This window comes from Lemur catta, chromosome 11, assembly GCF_020740605.2.
Source record: "Lemur catta isolate mLemCat1 chromosome 11, mLemCat1.pri, whole genome shotgun sequence".
In the NCBI taxonomy this organism is placed as follows: domain Eukaryota; kingdom Metazoa; phylum Chordata; class Mammalia; order Primates; family Lemuridae; genus Lemur; species Lemur catta.
Window position 1 is genome coordinate 93,742,691 of NC_059138.1, and position 15,264 is coordinate 93,757,954.

General features: G+C 47.8%; 1 protein-coding gene across 13 annotated transcripts in view; it reads right to left on the reverse strand.

The window, feature by feature from the left end:
• The window catches only part of COBL (cordon-bleu WH2 repeat protein), a 283,679-nt gene that overhangs the window by 64,379 nt on the left and 204,036 nt on the right, over positions 1 to 15,264 (reverse strand). For 10 of the 13 annotated variants that reach the window (XM_045564745.1, XM_045564737.1, XM_045564739.1 and 7 more), the window contains 2 exons: positions 11,099 to 11,237; positions 8,371 to 8,547 (listed from right to left, as the gene is read on the reverse strand). In XM_045564745.1, the coding sequence (XP_045420701.1) occupies positions 8,371 to 8,547; positions 11,099 to 11,237 (316 nt within the window). The remainder of the gene's footprint in view (positions 1 to 8,370; positions 8,548 to 11,098; positions 11,238 to 15,264) is intronic. The other 3 variants (XM_045564748.1, XM_045564747.1, XM_045564750.1) reach the window with 1 other exon arrangement.

The following is a 15,264-nucleotide window of genomic DNA, read 5'->3' on the forward strand; positions in this document are numbered from 1 at the left end:
AGATGAAAATGAAACCAGGAAGATGTATGCTGGAATTTTACTCATTTGTCAATTGCATGAATGGCTTTGCTGAATGGTTAATGGCTTCTGAAAAATGCAGGAACAACTCAAAATTTTTTTGCTATTCGCAATGCACTGGCTACAGATATGACATGTCTTGATATTTAGTCTGCATTAGTAACCTTCCTCAATCACTGTCTTATATCTAGACATTTGATAAATCAAGACCTGGTTTGTAACCTTTGCCAGTTTCCATGGTGTAAATACTTCCTCCATGGTTGATTTCCTGCTATGGGCAACTGTCACTGAACATGGCGCTATGAAGGGATGTGTAGCAGCACACTATTATACAGCACTTTTGCTATTCTATAGCATTGAATCACACAGATCCAATGTACGTAAATAATTTCAAGAATGAAGGAAATAGTAAAATGTGGCAAAATAACTAGAAAATGGGGAGGTTTTGGTATTTTTTACCTTTGTTTTTAATATACATTTATTTAATTGTAAGCTTATATAATACACTTTTTAATAATGGTTTTGTTTAGCAATTGCTTTGCAAAATTCCTGAAATTTTAAAAATCTGCTTTTATGAGCTGGCATAGTGCAGTCTTGCTTCCCTGAATTGTCACTAAGTTATTTGATTCTTTCTCAAGTCAGAGACATAGTACCTTGTAAATAAAGGGCTAAGAAGTAATTAGCAAGAAGAAATAAGTTCCTAAGGATTTTTAAAAATGCTATATGTAGACAGATTGTGATTCTCACTGCTTTACTTCTAAGTAGCATCCAACTTTTAGTCCATATTGGGTGGATTTAATGGTTTTCAAGGTAAAATAATAATACGCTAAGAGTTCAGTTCCATTTTTTTCTAATGTACTTTTGCATAGGGATAGACTCTGCTCCCACAGTCAACAATTTCCTTCCATTTATGCAAAGGCCCATCTGCTCAGGATCCACTTCCTGTTTTCCTGGATCCTGTGCCTTTTCCTGTGGCAGCAGGAGCAGCTGTGTGGCTGGCTCTCTGGCCAGGGAAGTGAAGTGGCAAATAAACATCAGCTTAGGGCAAGAATGCTTCCCTGGGCTTGCTCTGAGTGCCACACACCTGCAGGGTTTCAGGGGTGCTTCCCATGACAAATAGGACTCATAGGATTGTGTGTGTGTCACAAGCTTTAGAGTTAACTGCTTTGCTTTGAAACAGGGAAAGTGTTTAGTTTGGGTTCAAATTTTAGAGCAAGGCATTAGGTGACTCTACAGACAACTGGTCCCACCCTAAGGGGCTTGAGCCAAATTCCTGTGCTATTCTCTCTAGTTCTGGGCTCTCTGTTCAGGCAGCACACGGCTGTTCACTGAGCCAGTAGCCCTTAGTGAATATATCTGGTCCCTGAAGGTAGGGACTGGATTACAGACCCAAATATTTCGAGCTGCTCCCCTAATGTTGCTAGATTCTCAGTTCCTCTGCTGGGTCACTTGCCTAAAATGTAAATTATTGTTATTAATTTTGCATTGATCAAACTCAAATTACTAACTTCTAATTCAAAATTAGTTCATTTCTCCCATTTTATTTCTTTATTTTAGAATTTCCTTAAAGTTTTTTAGAAGGGGACACTTGTTCACAAATTTAATAATAAAATCAATCAGCTAGAAATAAAATGATAGTTGTTACCAATGGTGCTTAGAACAGGATAAAATGACCTATCTTCCCTTTATGCCTTTACAATCCTTTGTCAATTATTCTACAAGTGTATACCCACGAAAAGATTTATTTGCTCAAACCTGGTGCAGGAAAATGTATAAGAAAATGACAGTCATTGGATATTTTCATTTCACAAATTTAAAGCAAATTGAGGATCCATACTGTGAGCTCTATATGCATTGATATTTAAATTTCCAGGGTCTTCTAATTGGAATAAGTAATTAATAACTTGTTAATTGCCTAATTAGAAACAGTATGGCAAATCTTGTAAATAAACAATTCAAACAACTAATGGGATAGGCTCTGTTATTGCAATTCATAACGAAGGTTCAGCTGAAATCAGAATGTCAGTGGAAACAAGCTGATTAGAAAGTTATGGAAAGTTACAGGGAAAATGCGTATGACACAAATATATTGGTTTAGACATGCACATAACACATCTATGGACATGATTAGATATCTAAGATTAATAGGAAAGCTTATTAATAAGAATCAAAATGTTTAAAGAACATAAACCAGAGAGCCATCATTCCATTGTTTTTACAACTGTGCTAGGAAACCTCCAACACATGCCAAAGCCCCACTGGCAATGACTGTTGTGACATCAGGCTTTGAGAAGTCACGCAGTTTAATCACTCTTCTCTCACACACATCATAACTATTCATCAACTCAGACTCTGCAAGCTGACCTGACTCTGACAGACAGGAGGAAGCTGACAGCGTGTATCAGGCAATAGGAATCTCAGTTCTACTCAAGGTGATGGCAGAGAGCTCCTTGTTCTCTGGCCACACACAGCTTCGCACGGGCTCTAGGCTGGGTTTAAAAATGCTGCATTTTGATGGTGAGTACATGTGGTGCTTATTTTTCCATTCTTGGGATACTTCAGTTAGTAGAATGGGTTCCAGCTCTATCCAGGAAAATACAAGGGGTGCTATATCACCATTATTTCTTATAGCTGAGTAATACTCCATGGTATACATATACCACATTTTATTAATCCACTCATGTGTTGATGGGCATTTGGGTTGTTTCCACATCTTTGCAATTGTGAATTGTGCTGCTATAAACATTTGAGTGCAGATGTCTTTATTATACAATGTACTCACCATCAAATTGGTTTCACTGATCATCATGTAAGAAAACATTTAGGAATAACATTAATCAGGTGTCTGGCAGATGTGGGGGGGAGGGATGGGTGTATACATACATAATGAGTGCGATGCGCACCGTCTAGGGGATGGACACGCTTGAAGCTCTGATTGGGGGAGGGGCAAGGGCAATATACATAACCTAAACTTTTGTACCCCCATAATATGCTGAAATAAAAAAAAAAACGCTGCATTTTGTCTACTGTAAACTCATGCTTTCTACAGAGGAAGTAATTTTAAGTGAGATCCACGATGCTTAAGATTCATAAGGTGAACATACAGCTTCACACCAACACTATTCTGTTTCCCTCTTACTACTAACATTATCAAGAAACCAGACCCTTTGGTGTCTGGATACTAAATGGGCATATTCCAATCCTAGGAGCATTTTTAATAGCTCCCCCGGTCTGTAGAAGCAGAAAAGGAGAAGTATAGGTTGGGGTCAGGCCTGAAATTGTCCCTCAAGGAGAACAGTTTCTGACTTTCAGATGCTTGGCTGTACTGTCTTTGAGCCGAACCAGCCACTGGATCTTCACCGGCAGCACACCATCCCCTCCCCACACCTACTCATGACACGTCTTACGTCCTCCAGACTACCACCAAGCTGAGGGCTGCAACTCGGTGCAGTGGACCCTGCCAGCTCCTCATGCAGCAGGCACTGCCCACACCCCCCAACTGACAGAACCCCAGCACTGGCCAGGAGTCAGAGATGTGCATGTACCTCAGGGCATTCTGGCCCCATCCCCATCGCCATTCCCATTCCAGTCTGTTGGACAGGCCTGGGTCATCTCAGGTGATCCCTCTTGCCAGAGATCGGGCCAGGATATTGCTCAACTGTCATCAATGAAACATAGAGAAACTCTTCAGTGGGGCTTTCTGGGAAAAGTTCCCTTTCTCCTACAAAACTATTAGAAGAGATGGTCTCTCTTCCTCTGCTGAAAGTTCCACGACAGACTTCTTGCTACCAGCCTGAGGAGGAGGCCAAGCCCAAAGAAAGATGATACAGAGAAAAGGTGGAAAGAACCAAGACCCTTGATGACAACTTTAGGCTTCAGATTCAACTAACACTGAAGTTCACGCCACTCTGAGATTCTTGTTCCTTGAGATAAGACATTCCCTAACTGTTGAAGTAGGCTTGAGATGGGTTTCTCTTACTCGCAACTTGTATAAGTTATCTCTTGCAGGAGAATAAATTACCCCAAAACTTAGAGGCTTAAAACAATAAGCTTTTAATATCCCACAATTTCTGTGGGTGTACAATCTAGGCACGGCTTAGCTGGGCGCCTCTGACTCAAGCCCTCTCACAAGGCTGTGCTCAAGGTGTTGACCAGGGCTGGGGTCTCATCTGAAGGCTCCACTGGGGGAGGAAGGGCTTCCCGCCTCAGTCAAGTGGCTGAGGGCAGAACTCCACACACGGGGTCAGTGGATTAAGGGCCTCAGTTCCTCACTGGCTGTTGGCTGGAGGACCTCACAGTGCCTGGCCTTGCGGGTCTACAAAGAGCAGCTCAGGGCAGTGCAGCTGGCTGACTTTGGCATGAAAAGAGAGAGACGGTGCCCATGATGGAAGCTACAGTGTTTTTTCTACCCTAATCTTGGAAGTGAGAAGTGACATTCCACTACTTCTGCCATATTTTATTCATTAGATATGAGTTGCTAAGTCTAGTCCACGTTCAAGGGGAGAGGGGTACACCAGGGGGTGAACTTGGGAGACGGGGATCACTGGGACACGTCAGAGGTGCCCCCTACACAAACCGGCACATCCCACCCTACAGGCCAGACTAGGAAACCACTCAGGAAGAAGTAGGAAGCAAAGGTTGGGATGCTGAATCCCAATGAGAACTTCACATCTTTCTCAAGTATAACTGCAACAGGTCTTTGATGCAATATCAGCTCTTTCAAGAGTATCCTACAGACAGACTTAAAGCGCTGGTACTAGATATTCTTTAGCTTAGAAAACATCTCAGTTTGATGAAGCTGAGTGGAATGGCATAGTCCACCGTAATTTGGTACTTACAATTCACAGTGAGACATATTCTGGTATATTTCTTTAATGAATACATTTGAGATGTCAGGCACCAATTTGAAGGATGGATATTAATATGAATGAGAATGTTAAGGCCTCTGAGTAAACTAGTGGAGGATGGTACAGGTGCATGCAATGCAGTGTGGTGAGTACAGGAAAGGACGAATGCCTAGAGTACAATGGGGGAAGTCACACTGCAGGGAGGGGTGTTGGGCTTGCCAGGGACGGGCTCCGAGACAGCTGCAGGGTATGCACAGGGAGCTTCCTGCTTGGCTGTGGCTGAGCATGCAGAGAGCTCCCAAGCTGGGCCCACGCAGGGCCATCCAGAGAACGGGCTGTGTACAGGGGACCCCTTAGAGCCACACACACATGAGTGGATGCTAACTCTACTCTTGGGAACTCCTGGCTACTGTAAATTTGTTCAAAAAGTGTCCACAAGTCCCAGACATACGTGGCACTGAACACATGAACACACAATCTTTTCCATTTTGCCTTTGTTTCAGGTAAATGTGGTCTTCATGACCATGATCGAGCACTGATGACAGTTTCAGCATTAAGATGGGAGTGAGGGCTTGTCCTTGGGCTAAGTTCTCAGGCTGGCAGCCTCAAAGGGGAATGCCAGAGAAGCCGTCAGGACTGGGGCTGGTCAGGGTCCTACAGAGGCTGGGGGGGACAGGGGAATGCCGGGGACAGAGACCCAGAGTGGGAACGATCAAAGTCAAGGCTGGAGTTGCATAGGACCGATTTATGCCTTCTCATCACGTCTCACACTTGCGTGCAAATTTGTTATCTCTTAGCTTTTTGAATCTTATCTTCCGAAGGTTAGCTGCGCTTACTCGTTTTCAAGAAAGCGTATTTTCTCCTTTTTAGCAACCTAAGTGGAACATACCATCTGCCGTATGGATCACAGTGATGTGTGAAAGCCGCAGGTGTCCCCGGGAGGCTTCTGCGTGGCTGGAGAGAAGTGCAGGGTGACAAATGGAGCCAAGATCCCATCCGCAGGAACCCCGCTGCGCTGCCGTGGCGGGAAGGCCTCTGGCTCGTTTTCCCCACGGTGATGGCGCCTGCCCCACAGAGCTGTGGTGCGGGCAGCACGAGACCTCCCGTGAGATGCCTGGGGCTCTGCCCGGCCCTGGTAGGTGCTCAGGCGAAGTTCCCACCATAAACACAGCATTTCTTGTACAAGGAACACAGTTTTAAAACTGGACTCAGGAGGAGATATGCAAGAACTATACTGGGCAGAAAAATGTGCCTCCTGAACTTCCACACAGCCAATAATAGCCAGAAGTTTGACTGGGAGTGCAGGGGAGAAGTGTGCACCAGGGGGACACACACTGCCACCCAACACTGATGCGCCAGCAACCTATGCCTCCCCGGAGGAAGGTGAAAGGAGCACCGGGATTTCAACAATATGTAAAAATGTGACATGAATGAAAACAAGAGATTCATTTTCCTTAACATTTTTTAAGTCCTGAAGGCAAGTTGCATGCTGCATCCTAGTTTTTCCAGCCACAAACAACAGGCAGGCCAGTTCTGCTGAGCAGGACGCATGAGTGTGGCAGAGGCAGTGGGAGAGGGGCTGGAGGCAGAGGGGCCGCAGCATCTGCTGAGCTCTGGGACCCGCAAGGCGCTCGGCTGCTTCTGAGAGAGGGAGGCTGAAATCAGGCCATCTGACACCTCCCAGGGTCCCCTCTGCCCCTGTCCTGCTTCACTCTATTGCTGGCATCTCTGCAGGTGGGAGAGGGACGGAGGAGTGGCAAGGTGAACCACACTGCTGAGGGCAGAGGAAGTCCCAGGCGACGGCAGAGAGAGTTAGTTGGCAGAAGGCACAAGGGACAATGGAGCCACAGGCAGGAAGAAAGCGAGTCTGGTCTTCAGCCTGTGGCTTCACCCGCTCTCTGCTCAGTCTTGTGGGGAGCCTGTGGCAGCACGGGACACGTCTTCCCAGCGCCGCAGAGACAGCAGGAGGCACGAGCTCTCCACCTGACACAGGCCTTGGTGAGCGCCCCTCCCAACGTCTCATGCGGCAGTCGCCCCCCCGGCCAACGCTGCGCCTGGGCAGTGAGGGCCCCAAACACAAGGAGGCCAGGGACGCGAGGGCCTGGGAGTCTGCATGAAGTCGGGTGTGGGAAAGTGCATGGGGCCTTTCGCCTGGCTCTTCCACCCCATGTAGGCTGCCACAGAGCCACTGGTAGGGTGTCCATTGTCCCCCGATTGCCGATGGCCTGTGTGCAGCTTCACCCTTTCCGTCCAGCGATTCCTCCCTCCCCTCTTCCCTGGGGGGCAGGTTCTGTGGGCAATGACAACAGCCACAGGAGTGGTCGCCGAAGCTAATGGCCTTGGTGTGTGGGGCTTAAAACGCACCCCCTTCAGCGATGACTTGGCTCCACAACCATCCACGCCACAGCCAGCACCTTTCTGACTGGTAACGCTAACCCTTAATTTTTGAACACCCCCTAGAAATTCATTTGCATTCAGAGGCATGTCTAATGTCAAGATGATCAAATGTATTTTAAGGGTGGAAAAGAAGTATTTGTGAAGACAGATAAAATAAATTGGGTTTAGCTTGTCTAGAGAAAGTCAGTAAGTCATCCAACAATTAACTAACTTTATCCAGAAACTGGCAGGCAGCTTGTCATCATCCCAAAGAAGACAGAAAAAGATAAGGTGGCCCAGTGGCAGGAAGTCTGCATTTCCTAACCAGCGGGCACCGCAGGGCACTGGCTGAACAGAGTGGACTACACTGCCACGCACACGCAGCCCAGGCGGGGCTCGCTTTATTGGGAGGTGTCACTGCACAGCACAGACCTACGGAGGGGGTCGAGCACAGGCCTGGCACGCACACGATGCCATCTGAATACACAGAGTTAAATACATGGAACTAGTACCCGTCCAGAGGAGGGCATGTTATGTATAGTGCTCACTATAGTCCAAAGAAATCCCGGGGAACAGCAAGGGAAGCCCCATCTCAGACCGCACGTGCTGAGAAACGGAAGCAAAGCAGGACTTCAGTTCTGGCTGTCGCTCCCCTCCAGCCAAGCTGAGCCCCCTCAAGTGCTTCGGTTTCTCTTTCCGCAGAGCAGCAGGACCAACGCGTGGCCACTGGCGACACGGCTCGCAGACTCACTTACACATGGAGTCTCCCCGGCTTTGGACACAGCCCGCAGGGCGCGTTCGCGGCCCGCCTGAGCGAGCGGCAGCGGCCGGCTGCTCGCACCTTAGTTCCAATGTGAGGAACACCAGCTCCTCGCTGACTGTCTCCGCCCCCTAGGGACAACTTCAGCTGAAGTCTGACCACAGATAGGAGTGCTGAACTGGGTAAATCACTCAGAGTGCGCTCTGTGACATCGGACACGCTGCATTCAGCATTGAGGAAGAAAGCCGAGAAGGAGAAGCACGAACACCGAAAGGCAAGAACGGACAGTCTGGAAACCCAGCGCTGACACCGGCAGACCAGAGAGAGGGGCGGGCAGCACGCAGCTGCAACGGGACGAGAGGCACGTACGTCTGGGTCTCGGGTCTGGGGCCCTGGAACCAGCGCCTTCCCCAGGAAAGCCGAGGGGCTCCGCCTCGCCCGGGCCTGTGTCGGGAGGCGGGTAGGGCGGGGGCGGGGGCAGCACCAACTGGGGCGGGCCCCGGGCGGCGCCTCTGGGGGGCTTCTGCGGCACCTGCCGTCCGCCACCTACATGGGACAACAGGGGTTACTTCAGACGGTGAGGCCCGCAGGCTTCCTGCCCTCCCCCCGAGGACACGCCGCCCTCTCTCCCCAGGCTCCACATCAGCCACACCCAGGCCACATCCGACCTTCTCGGGCACCCAACCCAACCCGGCCTCGCCTGGCGGCAGCGCTGCCCGTGCACGTGCCCTGCGGGCGGCCGGTTTGCCAACGCCGGGCGGGCTGCGCGCGTTCCTGGCAGGCACCGCTGCACACGCTCTGGGCTGGACTGTTCTTAAAAGCCCCTGAACAGCTTTGTCAAGTTACAGGAGCTCTTTTTATTCACGTCAGTCTTTCTCGGGTTCACAGATTTGTTTTTTAGCTTCCTCCTGTTGCTCTTCTGTATCCACTGACCTACTGTGGACAGACGGAGGACTGACTGAGCTTATCTCTTGGCAGCCCATTTATACTTGCAGCCTCTTTGCCTGTTTAGCATAATAGTTTTCAAAGGTTTCTCCGAGGAGAGTCCTGAGCTGCAGGAAGAGGCAGGGTGGCGTGCCCGGCTGCCGCGCCCGTCTCAGGCAGGCAGGGAGCCCTGGCTCTGCACGTCACCTCCTCCCTCGGAGGGCGAATGAGCCAGAATCGTCTGGGCTGTGCTGTTGGCCTGGAGGTGCTGTCACCTGGGGAGCCCGAGGGCGCAGGCACGCAGGAAGGACAGACCCCACTCCAGGACATTTAGGTCAGGACCCAAATCCAACTACCTATGATACTATTTAGAGCAAGTTATAAAATAAACTTTTCTTTTTACATTTAATAGCTAAATACAAAAGTCACTCAACATTTTTTTGTGAGTAGGGGCTACTTTTGTTTTTTTCCAACCTAAAGGCTAAACTTCAGTTAAAAGTTATGTTGTGGTGCTATTTGTGTACTTTTAATTCATGGGGATTCCTGACAGATGGCAGTCTGACACGAAATTGCCACCAAGGCCTCTCCACCATCACCTGGCCCCCAAAATATTCAAATGAGTAGGAAGGGAGCTCCTGGACTTCTCACCGCTCACAAACACTTATCTATGGATGAGAGAGAAACCTTTGTAGTGAATTATTATTATTCATACTCTTCTAATGTTTCCTGGCAAGGGAATTGTTCCTATGGTTTTCAGTTTTAAAACATCCACCCCCATTTCCACTGCCACCTGTGGGCACCAGCTGACCCCACATGCCCAGCTGGGTTCTCCAAGCACCCCAGACACGAGGACAGTCCTCCAGGGCTGAATCGGGGAGTCCTGCCCTGGGCTGAAATGGGTTGTCCGGCCTGAAGGGTGGCAAGACTCAACGACGTCCATACGGCCACTTAAGTTGGTGCTTAGAATGTCAAACAAGGGTTTCTGCCCCTTTACAAAGTTGGGGGAGAGAGCTTGGAAGGGAGAATGGGGGTCTCTTCATGAAATAGGAGAAAACTGGGTTTATTTTAATGATTCACTGGTAATGTTTCCTTTAAATCCGATAGTATTTTCCTTTGGGAAAGAGGATGAACTGGCAGCAATACAGGCTATTGCTCCTCAGCGTAACTGATCACAGGCTGTGAAACGCTGCGGCATTGGAAGTGAAGTACTGCCTGGGGGAAGTGCTGAGCAACAGCCGCATAGCTCTCACTACAGTTTAGATCCTGACAGTGCAGCCGCTCATCCTCGGAGTCCTCTCCCTCCTGGGGCTGCAGGCATTAGGCCAAAGGCAGAATGTGGGGGCGCTGGGTGGACTGAAGGCACCGTCCGTGGCCGTCTGGGGGCTTCAGCAGGAGCCCTGACGCACGGTGTTTGGGGGCGTCAGGCTTAGGAGGTGTGAATCCCAGACGGCCATTCTCCAAAGCCTTCTCTGCGGGAGCCATTTCTCTTCCGATTCAAGTGAAGTAACAGATGCTGAATGATTTTAAAATAGCCGTAACCACCCCCAGCTCGTGGGCCCGGAGACCTCCACCGTCTAGCCTCTGCCCACCGCGCCTATCGCACGGGGGCTGGGTCTGACCGGCTAACAGGTCTCTTTCTGTCCACAGACACTATGATTCCGTCCTCTGTCCTCTGGGTTCTCTTTTTCTCAAAGAATATCAGGGGCTTTGCTAAATACATGCCAGGTCTATAAGGGGAGAGCAACTGCAAACAGGATGGTCAAAAGTGAACTGATGTCAACTCATCACACATCGCACGGGGCCTGCGCTGCCATTCCAGTGCCAGATGTCCTTCAAAGCAGCTTCCCCTGATGGCATCCCGAGAACGACTCTTTCTGCCATCAGAGATGCATGTCGCACCCTCACATGCACTCGCTCACGCTCACACTCACAGGCTCTCCCCAGCTTCAGCCATTCCCCCACCATCCCGCCTTCTCAATGCTAACAGGATTTCCACCAGATATTGCCAGTAGGATAGGAAGCGACTCACAGCTGTTTATTTCCACACTGTCTTTCTTTAGCATTAATAGTTTCTGGGTTAATGCCATCACAGACAGGGCCACTGCAAGCGTTAACAGCAGGGCTGACATTCCAGGCCCAGGCAAGCATCCCAGCGCCGCCGCGCCCCACTCACCCACTGTGCTCTTCCTGTTCTCCTCCTTGTCCTCCGTGCGGGTGGGGACCAGGGGACTTGGCGGAGGTGGCTGTGGCGGAGGAGGAGCTGGCGCCCGTCGCTTCTTCTTCTGTAAATCTACCTGTGACCCCAGAGATACCTGTGAAGCGCAAAGGAAAGAGGCAGCATCAGGGGCGCTGTGCTGGGGTGACGGGCACGTGGGTAGCGAGCTTGGCGGGAGGCGGTGCTGTAAGAGGGTGGCCGGCTCCCTCCCTGAGGCAGGCAGGGGAAGCGGTGAAGTGGGGGCCGCGGTGTTTCCCAACAGTGGCTCACAGACAACACCAGGAGCCCGTGGGCAAGGGAGCTCATGCTTCCCTAGGACTCCAGGCAAGTCTGGCGAGCTGCGGAACTTCCCTGTGCCACAAACGAGGGCGGCATCCCTTGCCCTTAACTAAACGCAGGACAACTATTCCTCTGCAACAGCGTGGGGTGCCATGATTTGTGATCACGCCAAAGAAGAACGGCTGGAGCAGCTCGGACCTCACCCTCGCTTCCCTGCCTCCGCGCGAGGCGAGGACTGCTAATCGCTGCAGGCCGACCACCTGAACCCAGAACCGCAACTACGTTCCTCAGTGTACAGGACGTGGGATCAGTACACGGGACATGGGTCTCCCACCTAGAGCAGAAATCCAGCTTCTGCTCAAAGACTTTAATGGTGAAAAATTCATAGCTTCTAAAGTCCACACCTTGTCAGTACTGGGCAGTTCTAAGTGCTGAAGATGACATTTGTTTTGCTTGTAAAATTGAATCCATTGATTCCAGTCCTTTATCTCTGAAGAACTGCACAATTCTCTTCTTTTATTCATTACACCAAAGTTTTTATTTGTTCACTCTCATTGATTAAAATTCATTTAAAGAGTGCTGAATTACATGCAGAGTAGTGCAGAGTATGTTCAAAGGATGGAAATGATGGCTGTTCCCTGTTCCTGCCTTTACGGAGCTCACGGCCAAGTCTTGCACCCCAGTCCAAAGACTCCCTGATCTCTCAAGGGCCCGCCATGGGGAGGGTGCCCACCAACACCAGCACCCACCTCCTCACTTCTGCCCTTGGTACTAGGTGATCTATTAACTCATACTTGCACCATGTATGCCAGAACTGAACATACAGCTCCACCACCCAAGGAGGGCAACTTCCTTTTCTGGGCTGGACTTGGTATTTCATACACACATGCGTACGGGGGGGGTGTATGTGTCTGGTCTCTTTTTAATTTTTATCAGTAATTGCCATGGCACTCAGGGCAATAGAGTGAGATTCTGTCTCAAAAAAGTAATTTTTATCAGTAATATATATTTATTGCAAAATAGTTTAAAATATACAAGAAAAAGGAAGAAAATAATCATTTTTTAACACTCAGAGTAAACTAACAGTTGGCATATACTGTATTTTTCCAGTCTTTATTTTTTCTTTTAAAAGCGATTTTTTTTCTTTCCTTCTACTACAGTATATTATAACCACCTCCTATACCTTTAAAATTCTATAATATATTTTATGTAAAACATAGACATAAAGTCAAACAGTCCTACAAAGCTCACCGTCAAAACCAGCAAATCCCTGTCTACCACCCACCCCAGCAACAACCACTTCAAACTTTTTTTCTTTTGGCATCTACTCTATTTTTCTAAATAATAAGTTTATTCTGCTATTGCTTCATTTTTCCATGTTAGATATGGGCTTTCTGCTCCAGAAGATGAGGATTTAGTTCTTTGAGATACACACATAGATACAGATACACACACACTTTTCTTCTTCACTTTCCCAAAAATTATAGCACAAGATTTAGTTAAATTAATATCTGCTGTTTAGTTATACGCATGTAGTTATTATAATAGGTATTGTACTTATGAAAAACAGAAGTATTCCTCAGCAGAAACTTTCTCCTTCTGAGACGCACAATGCGTATGATAATTACGCTTTCTCTTTAGCTTACCTTTGTGTTTTCCCTGAACTTGGTAACTTATTTGATTTCTAACTTTTTTCTTCACTGAATTTCCTGGAAATTCCCTTTTCCTCCACTCAGTTCTGGTCCCTTGTTTCCTAGATCCTCGGCCTTTTTTAACATTCACTCCTTCATTTCAGTGGTAGACAGTCTCCAGCAGCTTTCTGAGACAAGATGTGTACGAGGGAGATTTTTGAGACCTTGAAACTCTAAACATTTTTTTCTGTTACGCTGAACAGTCGGTATGGATGCATATGGAAACCTAGCATGGAAGCAGTTGTCTCTCAAAGCGCTGAGCCGCCTCCTGGCTTGCAAAGGTGCAGGAGGACACCCAGCACCACAGGGATGCTGCTCTTCCCCGTGGGGTCTGCTTGCCCTCTGCAGGCCTGGAGGCTCCTCCCTTCCTCCTTCCTGCCCTGAAATGTCATGATGGCGAGCCCTGGGGCGGGGCACTTTTCATCCACTGTCTGGGGGATTCACTGGCCCCTGCAATCTGCATGTGCTTTAATTCTGCAGAATTTTCTAGTGTTTTTCCTTTCAGCTTTTGCTTTCCTCTGTTTTCTCTTGTTTTCTTTCTCTGGGATTTCAATTAGTTGTGTTTGGGCATTCTAAACCAACTATCTCATGTTTCTTGAATACTTGCCTAATTTTGTTCCCTCTTTCTTGGAAACTTTCTTTACTTTACTGTAAAACTCCTATGAATTTTAAAATTTCTATTACTGTTCTTTTAATTTGTAAGAGCCCTTTTATACATGTTTTAAATAGCTCATGGTCTTGTTTCCCAGATACAATATCTTTTCTTTCCTCATTGAAGCTATTATTAATATTTAAATCTTTAAAAAATATTTTTATATTCACTTTCTTCAGCTTTATGCATTGTATTTTCCTCCAAGATTCCCCCCACCGCCCCTCTCTGTCTTGGCCTCTGTCTAGCAACTGGGACTTTCCTTCAAGTTTCCGGCAATCCCTGGCTGACAGTTTATGACCTGTGTTTTGGGGGAGAGGTTCTGTTCACATGCTAGTGGGATCCCGCCAGGTGTCCGGGCAGAAACCTGGTCAGCTCACGGGGGTTCCCCAGGTATCCGTGTCTGCAGGGCTCCCTCCAAAGTCGGCACCTTACACACGGGGAATCCTCAGCCTCCTGCCTGAAGGCGGAAGCTGGTCTTTCAGAGTCTAGGGAGCAGGTGCTGAGGCTCTCGTGTAACATGTGAATTTTCGCTTATCCCTATGTTGGTACAGACTCGGCTGTGTCTGACATGCTGGAGTCCGAGACCGTGGTTCTACCACACCTGGGGCTGGGAGTGTGGACCCCTGGCTGTGGCGGGCAGGGGGATCTGGTGGTCTCGCTGCTTCAGATGCAGAAGTTCAGCCATCCTCTGTCATCAGCTCCTCCTACACTCTGGTGTGCAGAGGAACGCGTACCCCAGATTCCTGAGCACTATGAGGGCTGATCTGATGGCCTCTCCCACCCAGCAGTCAGGTTTCAGCCGCTTCTGCATTGCTAGGTATTTACCACAATGAAAACACGTGCCAGCCCCCACAGTGTCTACCGACAACAGTTGTCACCTGCCATTACTGCTTCTCTTCTCTCGGTCACAGTGGACTAATATTTTTATTTATTTTAGTGAGGTTTCAGAGGAGAAACATAAATTTGTTTTACTAGCTGTATTTTCCTATGTTTCTTTCAGCTTTACTGAGGAATAATTGATAAGTAAACATTGTGTGCATATATAAAAATTTATTATATGTGGTGTATAATCGATGATGTGATACAAATACACTGTGAAATAATCACTCCAATCAAGCTAATTAACGTATCTATCACTTTACATAATTACCATCTTCTTTTCTTTTTCCCTCCATTTTTTTTTCTTTCTTTGGATTTGGCGAGAACAATTAAATCCTACCCTCTTAGCAAAATTTCAAATAATTTTGTAATGGTTGCCTAGTGCTCCATTGCACCGAGAAGCCATAATTACATAAATTAACCCTGTTTGCATTTAGCAAAATATTAAGGTTATTTGGCTTTAGCTTTTATAAATTAAACTTCTTAAAACTCTCTGCAACTTTATCTTTTCTCCACATTTCTTTTTTTCTCCTTCATTTATTTTTTCTATTTGAGTTGTCAATAAATCCATTTGCTGTAACTCCTCAGGTAAAGAGCATGTACAATCCAGAGTGAAGATGCCA